Below are 14,505 nucleotides of genomic sequence, written 5' to 3' on the forward strand. Positions count from 1 at the left end.
CAAAGTATAAGAGGAACAATATATTGCAACAATGAAAATTACATGAAGCCAGTGTTCTCATTTTAAAAAGGTACCTCTCACAGAGAAATCTCTGACAAAATGTTGATTCTTTGTTCCTGTAGGATGAACAGGAAGTATGGTTATAACTGAAGAGACTGTTGTTGTTACTGTTGCTGTAAAACAAAACTTTAAGCAAATTTTCACCTGCTTCCCTTTATTAGAGTTCATCTGCTGTTAGTGAGTTATCGCTATTAAACTGTTATAAACAGTTTAACATGTTTATAAAATCTTTGTCTTCCATAATAAATGAAGTTACTTATTTTATTAAAACTGTTAAAGAGTATAAGGCTCAGATTTGATTGACAAAGGTGTTGTTGTATCATAAAATTGCATCAACTTCTTATTTGCATAATTACATGAAATAAATATGAAATTTATTAGCTGTATGCATTCACCAAATAAATGCAACTACTTTTGCCTTTTTATCTTCTGGAAGTGCTCTTTGAATAGCTTGTGGTATTTTATCTCTCCACCATCTGTGAATAGAAAAAAGACATTTCCTTAGTTCAAACAGTGGTAATATTATGATGAAAATACTAAAATAAGATTATCTCCTTAAGCACATACTAGTAGCTGTCATAGTTTTATTTTATGTCCATCTCTTAAGTGTTAGGTTTGTTTTTCTGAAGAATATAAGGTAGCAAGTATCTGACTTTCCTAAATGCATTTGAAAACTGGTTGTGATAAACTGACTCGAGGGCAGGGAGGAGAAGGCAAGAAACTAAGCCCTTTTGCACTATTTAATAGTAGCATTTTTTAGCTTAATAGGTAACAATTTGGAATCTTAAATTTTTCCTGGGGACAAAGATGAACATGGTAGATCCTTGAAGAAACAGAAGAGGTTGTTCAGCAGTCCCCCTTCCTCTCCACCTCCTTGAAGGTTCAGGAATAAGCAAAGGAAAGAATAATCAAACAAAAGGAGCACACATCTGATGTTTAAGCCCTCCTCCAGCACTTTTTATGTACATAACCAGAAGTCACTCAAGCAGCTGCAGCACATTAGTTACGATAGTTTAACAGGCAGCTTTACAGCTCTGATAAAGGTTGTGCTAAAGCAATTTCTTCCTCCCGTGCTCACTTGCTATGATAGCTCAGAAGTGATCTTTGGCAGCAGGGCTGTGAAAGGAATGGTAATGTTTAATCGGTTTCTGTGGAGGAGTTAGCTTGCTTTTTCCTTTGTAGATCATTATCTATAGAAAGACGTTAAGGGCAGGCAACACCATGTTGAAAACAGAATAGGCTGAACTGGTGCAGGGTCTCTGAACAGTTCTTGGGAACTGATTTAGAACGGAAATATTTTAAGCAGTTAGGCCAACATTCGATTGCATTAGACCTTAATAACAAAGTTACTTGAGAGACATGGCTCAGCAGACAAGTCCAGACAATTTTCCTGTTCCTGAAGTGGATAATGCACACAGTCAAAATCCATGGCTAAATGAAGATCTTGTGAAGACCCTGAGGGAAAACCTGTTACAACATGAAAAGTCCAGGACAACTCGAAAATCTTCACCTGCTTCTCCCCGGCTGTGTCCAGTTATTTCTCCCCGAAATTCTCCAAGGCTCTTGAGAAGGATGTTTTTAAATAGCAACATACCAAAACAACGTCGTTTCACTGTGGCACATACCTGGTAAGTACTGAGGTGGTTAAGATAAAATATTAATTTTTTTAAAGTGGAATATTTATCTCCGTCGTGTTTGTGCTTCTGTTTCTTGGTTTGATCTCTGCATTAATCTCTCTGGTTGAAATGGACAGTTCTAATTTGTGACTAAACTTAATTGCAGTCCAGAAGTTTTAAATAGCAATTCATATGAAGTCAGAAAATATATATTTCCTTGTACAAAGGCTGCTAAATTTCCTCTGATTTCTTAGGTAATAACTCCATTCTCCCTCCAAAGTAAAAAAAATACTTATTCCATTCTCTGCTGTTCTGCTCAGAATGACTTGGTAATTCTTTTCTTTAATGTGCCTGTTGAAAATATTTTATATTTTTATTGACAGTTTTGGAGCCCCCAGCCTCTTAGTACAATAACATAAGTCTATTTAACTTTTAACAGTGCTCAAATTAAGAAGGGCATGATAAAGAAGAATGTTAGCAATACATATTTCATGTGAAACAGTGTTTTTTATTAAAGCAGTTGCTAGAAAAACAGGAAAAGTGGTAAGGGAAGCCCTTGGTAAATGATTCACTAGTAGTATTTCTTTGGTAACTTGATCACTTAGATGTGTTTGTGATCAAATCTTAAAAGGACATTTATTTTTTGCATCTATCTCCTGTAAAACATCGGTATTATTTCATTACTTTTAAAATTATTCTTTCAAAAGATGTTGTATGTGAGATTATTATAAAACCACATTTGTGTTCGCTTTGATGGTCCTGAGATGTTTGGGTTTTTTCCCTACCCCATTATTCCTCTAACAAAAATATAAAGAAAGGAGGGTGATGACATATGCTCAAAGAAAACAAGTCATGCATTCTGAGCAGCAAATGAATATGTCTTGAAGTTTATCTTCATTTGTCTGAAATTAGATCTACACTATAGCTATGTGATTGGTATGTGTATTGCGCATTGTATACTAGCGTGCTTAAAACTTTACTATGAATGTATTTATGCAAAGTATTTCTTGTATAAAATAATATTTTTACCACTGAAAAGCATAAGAAAAAACAAAAAGAATTTCAAAAGAATACTTTTTTGAAACCGGTGTACCTGTTCAGATATTGCATGTGTAAAATAGAAAACTGAATGAAATCAGTATATTTAATGTTTCTTTAACAATTATGCCTAAATCCCAGCTGCTGTTTTGTGTTCAATAATTTATAAAACATTATATACATAATAATGTGCAGGTTAAAAAAGTAATTCAGACAGATCTGGCTTACAATGTTAGGTGAAAAAAATTCTGAAGGTTTAGAGAGGGAAATTATTGTGTGTGATTATGTGTGTGTAGGCAGTCCAGTATGACAGACAAAGAAAGGGGACAGAGGTGAAGTTAACAAACATGTTTGAGCAATATAAAAGGACACAGGCTTGCAGAGTATTAAAAAGTGAAATTTTGTTTAAATGCACTTTCTCTAGCGAGCTTCAAAAGTTTGTGTAGAATGCCTTTTTAACTATGATGAGTGTAGAAAACACTTGAGGTTTTCCCAAATATGTGAAATACTAGACCTGAAATCAATACTTCATTGTTATGATTTATGAGACATGCTGATCAGGGTAATAATGTTTTTTTTCCAGCAAGTAGAGAAGTACAGAGTCAACCATCAAGTTACAATGAATTATCTGAGAACCTGCAAAGAACAATATTTCTGAAGTGACAAAGCAAAGACATACATGATCAGACTACAGGCCTATGGGCTTACAAAGGGCATGCAAAATTTATTTCTTTGCAAAGACCATCAAATCTGTAGTTACTGATATATCTTCACTTGGTTATCTAGTCAGAAAACTGAGATATTGTGTGATAGACCGGTGGCTACACAGGCACTATAGTGGTTTTAATTCCATGTGCATATAATCTACTTTAGACAGCTTATAGGAAAACAGTGCATTTGAAAATGGAGTAGTTGTGACCTTAATTCAAAATGTTATACCATGAAGGATCCATTCTGGGATTAGTTTGGCCCACTGTAGTAATGAACATCTCTGCTTTATTTTTCTAATATAATCAGTTTTGTAATTTAAGAAAAGTTGTTGAATTCATGTATGCATCTTTTTTGTTTAGTGCACTGTTCATACAGGCATTAAAATTTTAATAACATGTTCTTACTCAAACCACCACTAAGTTGGTAAGCAAAGTTCTGACTTTGCAAAATGTCACTAATTTTTTTTTAAATTTTCTTTTTTTTTCTGGTGGTTAGATTATGTTTCTAGATAGCATAAGAAGTAAGTGTATGACACTAAAGATACTGCTGTGTGTGTTGCAGTGATGCCAGACAGGCACCACAGATCCAGAGTGCTAAAACCCCCTAATTTAGATTGTACCTAGCTCCCTGATTTCAAGGTTCTGAAGCGGTATTCATATACAGTCAAGAAGTGAGTGGGAGTTTCATAAATTGTTCTGGCAATCCCTTTCTCCCCCCTTTTTTATTATAAAGTCTATAGTTCACTCTCTCTAATGGCTTGGATTGTAGAACTTTTGACACCAAAATGCATTTTCTTTATCACGTGACCATTATCTTTTCACAGTAATAATTGGGTTATCACTTTTAGTCATTTTACAAGTCCTTCTCTACTTCGTTTTTTTTCTTCTTCTCTAGCTGTACCTCTGAATTCATTCAAACACTTGAAAGATAAACTGCTACTTTAAGGATTTTAGAGAGGAAAAGGTACAGCCTTCAGAGTTGAAATAGAGGGGTTTAAGTGGAAGACGAGCATAAGGCCATAATTTCTCCAACAACCATTTTTGTTGGAGAAATTGCTGAATATCCGTCAGTTTCTGCGAATGTTAGTTCTGCCTGTAACTGAAAATAAAACTAGTTATCTTGAACTTTTAGCCTGGATTCCTCTCAGTCTGTAAACAATATCAGTCTACAGTCATAGCAACTACAAGTTGTTTTAAGTTTTGTGGCCAGGATTTCAAGCAAACTTTACCCAAACCTAAATTCCATTTCCTCACAAATCTGTCTTACATTCTATTACTGTAAAAAATATTCATAATGCTTTAAGATCACCAATATAGGGACACCACAGCACATATTACAGCTGGACTTGGACAAGATAAATTAATTCCTCTGGTATGTGCTTGACAAAATCAGTTTCTGGATTATCTTGATTTGCTCTTCATAAGGCTTTTAAAATGGGCTGATTACTTCAGTGCCTTTTGGCAGGACAGATCTGTCCTGACGGGTGGGATACATCCAGCGTGTGTGATCTCTCACACACAGACTGTCCAAAGATCTGTGGAAGGATGTTTAGATACTTTAAAACATACCCTCTTAGTTAAATGTGGAAAGTCAGCTTTCCTTAATTTTCTGTTAAAAATTCCTTTCTGTAAAGGGTGGAAAAGCAAGAAAGATAAATATTTGGAGCAGGATAGTAAGCTCAGTGGAACATAACAACTAAATTATATCTGTTTAATTGAAAGGATGAAGTCGTGGAACACATGTGCTTGTCTTTTTTTGACTTTTATTTGCTGCCATAATACTTCTTAATACTTCTTAACATTCAGTGAATACAAAATGATCAACCAGTTGTTTTTTTCTGTGTTGTATATAAGTTTGGACAGTCTACTTGCTGCCTTTGTGATTTTGTGTGTGTGTGTGTTCAGAGACAGCAGCTAGTGATATATGCCTGTTTTCTAAGTCATATAAAGTGGATTTGTTTATTCACAGGTCCAGTTATGAGGGTTCCCCTTTGATAACTGTTCTCTCTCCTGCTTTTATGGAGTTCATTTAATACTTCCTGATGTTCAGGGCTTTGTGCTCTTTAGAAGTTTTTTTAAGACAAACCTAAGAATTTAATGCAATTAATAATACAATTATGTGCTCAGTTAAACAGAGTACTTTTATCTGAATTTAGTCAGTCTTTGTCCCCACCCATAGTTAATATTTTACATTGACTTTGGCATTCAGATGTGAAAATGATAGATGCCTTAGAAATAGTTTAGATAGATATGGGCAAGGTGTGCCATTTTAAGTTTCAGGAATGTAACTGTCATACGTGTACCCATAAAACCAGGTTTGTCTTTATTTTTATTGCACAATATCTTTTCATGCACTTTTACTGCTAATTACAAAAAACAACAGAACCTCAATGTTAGCTATAGGTAGATTGCAGGAGAGCAACTTATTTAATTTGATGTGATTCTACACAGCCTGGTTCAGTGCATTTCAACTATTAAACCAGAATGAAGCTCTACCACATTGGGTCAATATATTTTTTATCACTACTCTTTTCTTCCAACGTTCAGTATAAATTTTGCTATCAGGTTTTTAATACCTATGTTTTCCTTTCTGTCACAACTCTGTGTTTTTCAGGAACTCAAGTAATTACATTTTGGCATATGGAAGCAATTTCAAAAGGAAGAAATGTCAAAGCAAATATCTATACAAGATAGTAAGTGAATAACTATTTCAGAAAACCAAATATCCAAAGCAACATGGTCATCAGATTGTAGGAGGTTCTATCCCTTTACTCCATGCTGGTGACACCCCACCTGGAGTACTGCATACAGTTCTGGGGTCCCCAACAGAGGAATTACATGACCCTGTTGAACCTGGTTCAGAGAAGGAGCAAAAAAATAATCAGGATGGGACACTTCTGTGAGGAAAGGCTTGGAGAGTAGGCGTTGTTCAGCATGGATATAAGGCTTCATGTAGAGTTTAAGAGGGGATTGCTTGAGTAAGATGATGTTTACCATCAAGTTACTAAGTTGCATCAAATAAGATGTAGTTTAACAAGGGCAAGTGATGGAATCTGCACCTAAGATGGGGACATGCTGTCTGTGTGTAGATTGAAGAATGAGAGGCTGCACAGCAGTGCCCTGGAAAGGGCTCTGGGGCTCTGGTCCATGGCAAGCTGAACATGAGCCAGCAGTGCCCTGGCAGCCAGGAGGGCCAAGTGTGTCCTGGGGGCATCAGGGACAGCATCACCAGCCAGGCAAGGGAGGGGATTGTCCTGCTCTGCTCTGCTCTGGGGCAGCCTCACCTCCAGTGCTGGGGGTAGTTCTTGGGTGCCACAATAAAAAAAAAGACAATAACCTATTAGAGATCATCCAAAGGAAGGCCACAAGGATGGTGAAGGGTCTGGAAGGGAAGTCATGTGAAGAGTGGCTCAGATCACTTGATTTAGTCATCCTGGAGGAGACTGAGGAGAGACCTCAATGCAATTTACAACTTCCTTGTGAGGCAAAATGGAGGGGCGGGTACTGATCTCTTCATTCTTGTGATCAGTTACAGAACTCAAGAAAATGGCACAAATCTGGGCCAGGGGATGGTTAGTTTGGATATCAGGAAAACATTTTTCCCCCAGAGGGTGCTTGGGCACTGGAACAGGCTCCCCAGTGTAGTGATCACAGCCTGAAAGCGTTAAAACCCCATTTAGACAACACTCTCAGGCACATGGTGTGACTCTTGGGGTGTCCTCCATATGGCCAGGAATTTGACTTGATGTTCCACTCAGGTGTTTATTATTTCTTATCAGTAAAACAGTCTCACAACCATGAGTTCAGCAGCTTTTTATTAGCAAGGCACAAAATGGCCAACAATCTCTTGTTCAAGGTCTTTTAAGACTAAAATATCCAATTAAGAACTGACACCTAGATTATTTTCCTTTTAACCCAATAGCTGATCCCTGGAAGCCCTCAATGCGGACTTTTCTGCCCAATTACAAAATGCCACCCAAACCCAAGAAGAAGAAGAAGGAAGAAGAAGCGTGAAGAAGAAACTCAGGATGACACCCTGTGCCCTCCATCTTGCTTCTATCCACAACATATTCAAAATCCCAAAACCTAAATTTTTCACCCAAGTGATAACACCTACCCTACTCTCTATAATCTATTTCACGTTTTTGTGGATTCTAGTCTATCTTGAAGTCTAGGAGACTTTCTCCATGAGTGAGGGTCAAAGTCAGTGCTCTCCTGGGGGTCAGGACACCCCAGACCAGACAGAGAAATATTCCTGGTGTCCTGGGTTTCCACATTCTACTACTCCCTTGTTTTTCTCACATAAACTTTATTCACACTTTCTAAATCAAATCATTCTTATTGCATAAAGTTTTAGCCAAGGTAACACCTAGCATATTAGAACAGACTCTGTTCCATTTTTTTCAGACTTTAGACTGAGCTATCACACTCCTTTCCTACAAAAATATGTGAACCACTTTACATAAAATATACCATCTTGTATAAGGTAACTCAATCCAAATATCCACTCTTAAAATTCTATTGCATTAGGAGGTGCATGCTTGTATGGATGCATGGGTTAGTGGGGCAGAGAGAAAGAATAAGCTTCAAGAGCATGATGCTCTCTGATATTTTACAGAATGGTTTGTGGTAAGCTAAGAATTCTTCACAATGGTATTAACTACTGACAAATTTATTTACCACAGATAAATAATACTGCTTCTCCACAGCTGAAGAAAGACAGATGAGGAAAAAGTTAATCTTTCCATAAAGAAAGAAATGGCAAAGATGTGTTTTCTCAAATAAGAGTTGTGTTAAAGAGAGCTTGTAGTACTGGGTAGGAAATTGAAAACCACTTCAGAAAGATCTGTGAGCAATCAAAAACTAAATTCTAAGTTTTTGTTGTACAGGGACAAATAACTGAGCAAGGAAGAGCAGGGCAAAAGAGTAATAGATTTGGTTTACTAGATTTGGTAGTACAGGAATTGTAATATATAAAAATACATTTTGCATCTCTCCTTTTCTTTCAAAATAAAATGTGGAAAATACTCAAACTATTTTGATTGAGCCTTTTTTCCTTGCCTCTGGCTTGCTTGCCTTCTAAAATTGGAATTTCTTCATCTGTTTTAGTTACTGAAGTGCAATGCCTGGACCATGCTGTTTTCTGATCTGTTGTCTTTAATGGCATGTCCAGTGTTTGACAAAATTTGGGAGAAATTCTAAAAAAAAATTAGCAGTAGTGAAACAGAGTTCTTGGAGTTCTACTTTTGTTTAGTACCTACCTCAAAACCTAAAGCCACTTTGCTAAAGTGCTATTGAACCCCAGAGTTTTTATCATATCTTACTCTAGTTGTATCACAAGCAATTATACATGACTGTAAAGGTTTTAAATGTTGTACCCTTGTGATATGATATTATCTGTTTTCTAGATTTTTTTTGAAACTACGCAAAAGGTTTCAGTAGGTTTTGCTACAAGTTTTTTAGGTTTACTGTGTAATGCAAGCCTGTTACGCTCAAGCAGTCTTCCACATTGCTCCTTACTGCATTACTCTGACTGCACTTTGCAAACTTGCTATTTTCATTTTGACTTTGCATGAGTAAATTACTATTTTATTGGTGGTAAGAGTTTATTGGTTCTTGAACCATCCAATGGGATCTTGCCTGTGTTTTTTTTTTTTTTTTTTTAGCAGTTTGACACAAAGTTTTATGACAGCTCAAATTTGTATTGCAAAGTGAGCCATTCTCTCCATCTGGAGTATTGAGTCTTCTGAACTTTGGCCTTAAAGATTTTATATGTTCTATACACAAAACATTAAAATTTCCAATATGTTATAAAATATTCAGAAGTTTATTTCCCTTTTTGTTTTCTTGTAATAATTCATATCTTTAGATGTGTTTGTCATGGGAATAGACACTACAATTTTCTTAGCAGAGTCTAACAGTCAGCTAGCTTTTTCTTTCATACTTTCTTGAAGAGCTTCATCTTCTTTGGGATTTTTAGGTATTACTCCATTTTTTCCCCTCTTGTGACATTTCTTCTGTATCTCTTGACCTTTTTGGTGTTTTATTCTGTTTCATTTAGTACTGCACATGAATTTTTCCACTAGTCATCCAGGAGAACACTGAGCTTAAAATTTGCAACAGGTTGTTCCAACAATAGATAAATTAACATTTAAGTGAGAAGGAGGACTGGGAGAAGGGTCTCATCATCTCTGTCAAGCTGCCAGTACTTTAAGGAGCAACTATTAAGTGGAACCAGCAAATTTTACTCTGCCAGTAGGCAGAGTACTATCAGACTTCTACCTTATTTGGAAAAGCAGTGAAACATTTGAAGAAGGCTGATTTCTGTCCTGATCTGGAGGAAATATGCAGGTTTAGAACTGTTTTCTGTCTTCAGGTTCCTTAGGCTGTATATGCACTGGTCCCTCTGTTGTGGAGGGATGCTGCCAGACCTGTCCTTTCATTCATTCATTCCTAATGTTTGATCTTGGTCACTAGAGAAGCTTGTTAATATTGTCATCTGCTCTCACTGCAAAGTTTTAGGGAATAATCTTGCGAAATTTCTATTGCCATCCTATGTAGTATGTTATAGTATATTATACATTGTATTATCCTATATTGTACTATATAGTAAGCTTATTAAATCTGTTGTTGCTGATTTTCCATCTTCTAAACCCTCAAAAAGCTCTGCTATCTTTGTCATCAAACAGGGCATGACAGTTCATGGCTAAAGCTTCATATTGGCAAAAAACTTTTCTTCCGGTAGTTGTATATTCCCCTCTTAGTAAATACTCAGTATCTCCTATCTGTTACTTTCAATGGTTTCCTTTCACTAAACCTTTGCATTCAGTTGTTTAAGAAAGGATGCATACAGAATTATTTAGAAAAAAGTAAAATTTACATGCACAGGCTGAAATATAAGACAAGAAGGATATACTGTGTTTCATTTATGTTTATTTTTAATGAAGAAACACTCATGGTAGTGTTATAATGTTCTAATTATGACCTGTTTTCTTCTTAGATTGTATTTTTCTTAGTGATCACATCTCTTTGGTATTCTTCAGTGCACCAAATTTATCCACACTCATTAAGTATTCTTATTATAACATAGGACTTATCAGCTATAATCTCAGTGGGACAACTACGTAACAGGTATACTCCTGATAGTGGACTAAAGTTATTGTAGGCTACTAGTAACACACTTTTATTGTTCAAATAAAGTTGGAATATTTTAAGGTGTCATAAAATATAAAAATGAATGACATATAATTAAATGTATTATGGACCAGACTAACTGCAGCTGGGATGTTCAGGAACTTTCATAGTGTTCCTTAATATACTAATTTATTTCTGGGATAGTCTCTTGGTAACTTTTTGATAATTAAAAAAACCCAACTAATAATTGTGAATAAAGTGACTGAACATGTGAACTATGGATTTTGAATACGTATGTGGGTTTTTTGTGGTTTATACTTTATTTAGCTTCTGTCATAAATCTCCATCTGCTGACCCTGACAATCTCCAGAATAAGTTAGATTCTACTTGGTAATGAATCTCTACAAAGTGTTTTAAGAACATCTGTCTATATATTAATTTTTCTTCCCTAAAATAGAATAGAGCAGCTAATAACTTTTATTTAAAATAAATTTTGTAATTTTATTTTCATTTGAAAAAATATATGTTTCCATATTAAAGAGGTATGCATTTTAATGTTGTAAGAGTCTTCCAGATACTTGTAAATAATTGCTTTGTTTGACTCTTACTATAAACATAATTTTGTGTTACACAAGACACATACAATCACAGATAGTATATATTATTTTCTTTTGGGAATTGAGTGCTTCACTGAATGAAGAATCAGACAAGTTACCTATTGTATTTCCAGTCATAATACAAAATTGTAAGAACCTTTAAAATCTTCTTCAGGTTCATAAACACAGTCATAAGCAATAAACTATAAATAATTTTAAAATATTTGCCTCTTGGACCTCCTCATTATTGTGCACATTTGCATGATAGAGATTAAATTCTCCAGAGGTGTTAATTACAATCGTAGCATGTGGTACATTACAGAATCAAAAAAAAATAATGATGACTTGTGTAAATGCATGCTGTCATGGGAAATAGAATAGACCACATACTTAAATGTAGAAATCCAGTTAGATCACAAAAAATGTTCATTACAATGCCTATGAAATGATCATACAATGAACTGCATTCCCCACATAAAAAAATAATTTCTCATAGAAGAAATATTTGAAACTTCTAAACAACAGCATGTTCCACTCATTTCCAAGAGTCTGCAAAAGCTAAGTTAGCTATGACAGCTACAAGATGACCATTTTCAGAATCATTATGTACTTAAATATTTCTCACATTTTGTAGATAATAGTTGCTGTCTGGTGCTTCTATGTGGTTCTTCTGTGAGTGTGTTAAGGATGGCATCATGCATTTCACTTGTAAGAAACAAGTTACCAAATGCTTTGTTGATGTAACAAATTTCAGCCGTAGATGTGACTGTTTTAAGAAGATTCGATGGCAAGGTACACTCAACTATTTACAGCAGAGAGGGCAGAGTCAGACAAAGCTGTCAGGGAGGTCCACTCCTTGAGCCATGAGCTTCTGACAGGCACCCCTTGCTTTCTAAACTTCTCAGAGAGGAGTTTAGGTGGGGCTGGATCCAATCCTAGCAGCACAGACTTGGTTTATGGAGGATTGTATGTACACAATCGATCCTTTGTGTCACTCAGCTGAGATGTCCAAGTTTAACATGCAGTTAAATTTAGAACCCATATTAATCTCTTACTGAGAACGTGCTGCTGCAAGGAATTGCTCACCCCTGAGGTGTAACCTGGACAGACATTCCTGTGCAGGAGGAGATCCTGGTGTGCAGCCCAGCTCCCTGCAGGACAGCCCCAGAGCTCTGGGCTGCTCACTGTTCATGGCTTACAGTCACAGTAGTGCAGCAGCAAGGAGTGTGGGTCACTGCTCCAAACAGCCCTTGGCTGCCAGGTTTCATCCATGCCCCAGGGTCCAGAGTACGCTGAGTGCAGCCATCACAGCCCCACTGGTGATTATGGCTTCAGCTGGGGCTGGTGCTGCGGGAGCACACTGCCACAGCATTGGCTGTGTTTGTCTGCAGTGGCTGTGCAAGGTGTATGTCTATGTACATGTACATGTATCTGTCCATGTGTATGTCTATGTGTATGCATATGTCTATGTCTATGTACATGTATGCATGTATGTATATGTACATGTATATGTGTATGTATATGTATCAGAGAAGGACTTGTTGCAGCCAGAGCCACACAACAGTTGGTGCTATCTGGTGGCACCAGTATAGCATAACACCTGTGACAAACAAACTTTTGGCCTTTCATCAACAATAACTTGCCAGGAGAAACAATATGTGTAGTGGGGAGGGGAGTCGACTAAGAGAAAAATTACATCCCATCGTGTGACTGCTGCAAGCAGTTTGAAAAGTAACTAGCGCAGAACCATGTTGACTTTAAGATTGGACTGAATCTTTCTGTGTGTAAAAAGTCATCTCAATGGAAAAATACAGACTTCAGATAGAGCTTGTGAGGAATTTTCTAATAAAATATTGCAAAATACCAACTTATTGTAACTGAAATATTAATTTGAAATACTTCAGAATTTCTCATCCACCTGAACTCTAAGAAATTGCTGAAAGAAATACTTTGTTTCAACATCTCATTTTTTAGTAAATTCACTGTATACTGAGTGGTCATATCAGCCAATTATTCTCTAACTTTACCTTTTGCATTATCAAAATATCTTTCTGACCTCTTTTGTGAAGTTTTGCTCCAGTCTGGAAGTGTTCCCTTGGAACACTATTATATGCACTGCTGTCTCTTCATAATAGTGTTCTGATACCATTATTCCAAATAAGAAGGTCAGCATCATATCAACCATGCTTTCAGAAGCATGATATCCAATATTTCATTACATGGAAGTCCTTCTGTGAGAAAAAAAAAGTAAATATTTTTGTTATTTCTTTTTGTTATTTTGTTATTTCTTTGTTAATAATATTTTAATTTATTTTCTTCAGACAATTGTTCAAATATTTGGCTTGTAAAGCAACAACCCTGAATGAATGTACCTGCTAAGAATACACATTGTCAGTATTTTTTTAAAAAATGTATAACACAAAAAATTGAAAGTGAGTCTTCACAACTATAAATCTTCTCTACAGAATCTTTGTCAAGATTGTTTTTTGAAAAGTTGTTGTAACTCCCTTTTTCTCCTTAGTTCAAATGATCTGCCATGATATTGTCCTGCTCTTCACATAAGAGTTGTAGGTTTTTTAAATTATAAGGCTTTCCAGAGGATGACGGTCTCTTCTACTTTCAGAGATTATATTACAAGGTAGAGGTTGGACTCTGTGCTGATGAATTTAAAGTGTATGCCTTATGAATCTTTGTAAATAGATCAATAAAGGTAAATTTTTTTAATCAATTCTGTTTCAAACTGTGAAACAAGAATAACTTAACCTTACTGTCCAATGAATTGTTAAGAGATGTGACTATTTAATCATTAATTACTAATTTGTAAATTAAACTAGATTCTGAATGACAGCATCAGAAAGGGTTTTCACACCCCCTCAGACTGTGGAGCATCTATTGCAAATCTTGTGGGTATACTGGGAAGGAGTAGCTCTGTTTCTGTTGTGAGGCCTTTTTTTCACATGAGGTGGGGGAATAAAAATAAAATCTCAGCTGATTCCAAGAAACCTCTGTCTTTCATCCTCCATATATTCTCATCTATATAGTTGTCCAGACTATGTGCTTCATTTGATTAGAAAACTTCTCTAGATATGCCTTGCAAAATAAAAAATGTTTTGTGTGTTGTGTCTTTGCTACAAGCTGCTAGTTGCGTATCCAAAGGGCTAAGATCATCACCAATCAAAAATAAACAAAATAAATTTATTAATATTTAAAGACCATATAAAAATGTTATTAATTATTTGAATGAACATGATGAAACATCATTGTTAAAATGGCAAGGGCAGGTAAAAACCTTGGCCTCTAAAAGTTGCTTGGTAATGTTTTCTTCATATAATCTTCTGCTATGCACTTAAG

General features: G+C 35.8%; 1 protein-coding gene across 1 annotated transcript in view; it reads left to right on the forward strand.

Annotated features, from left to right (window-relative positions):
- The first annotated feature begins 1,392 nt into the window (after positions 1 to 1,392).
- The window catches only part of LOC115947972 (cAMP-specific 3',5'-cyclic phosphodiesterase 4D-like), a 230,855-nt gene continuing 217,742 nt past the window's right edge, over positions 1,393 to 14,505 (forward strand). Inside the window, exon 1 of the mRNA XM_031057814.1 lies at positions 1,393 to 1,688. Within this exon, the coding sequence (XP_030913674.1) occupies positions 1,420 to 1,688 (269 nt within the window). The 5' untranslated portion in view covers positions 1,393 to 1,419. The remainder of the gene's footprint in view (positions 1,689 to 14,505) is intronic.

The sequence above is a fragment of the Geospiza fortis genome, unplaced genomic scaffold (assembly GCF_000277835.1).
Source record: "Geospiza fortis unplaced genomic scaffold, GeoFor_1.0 scaffold443, whole genome shotgun sequence".
NCBI classification, from domain to species: Eukaryota; Metazoa; Chordata; class Aves; order Passeriformes; family Thraupidae; genus Geospiza; species Geospiza fortis.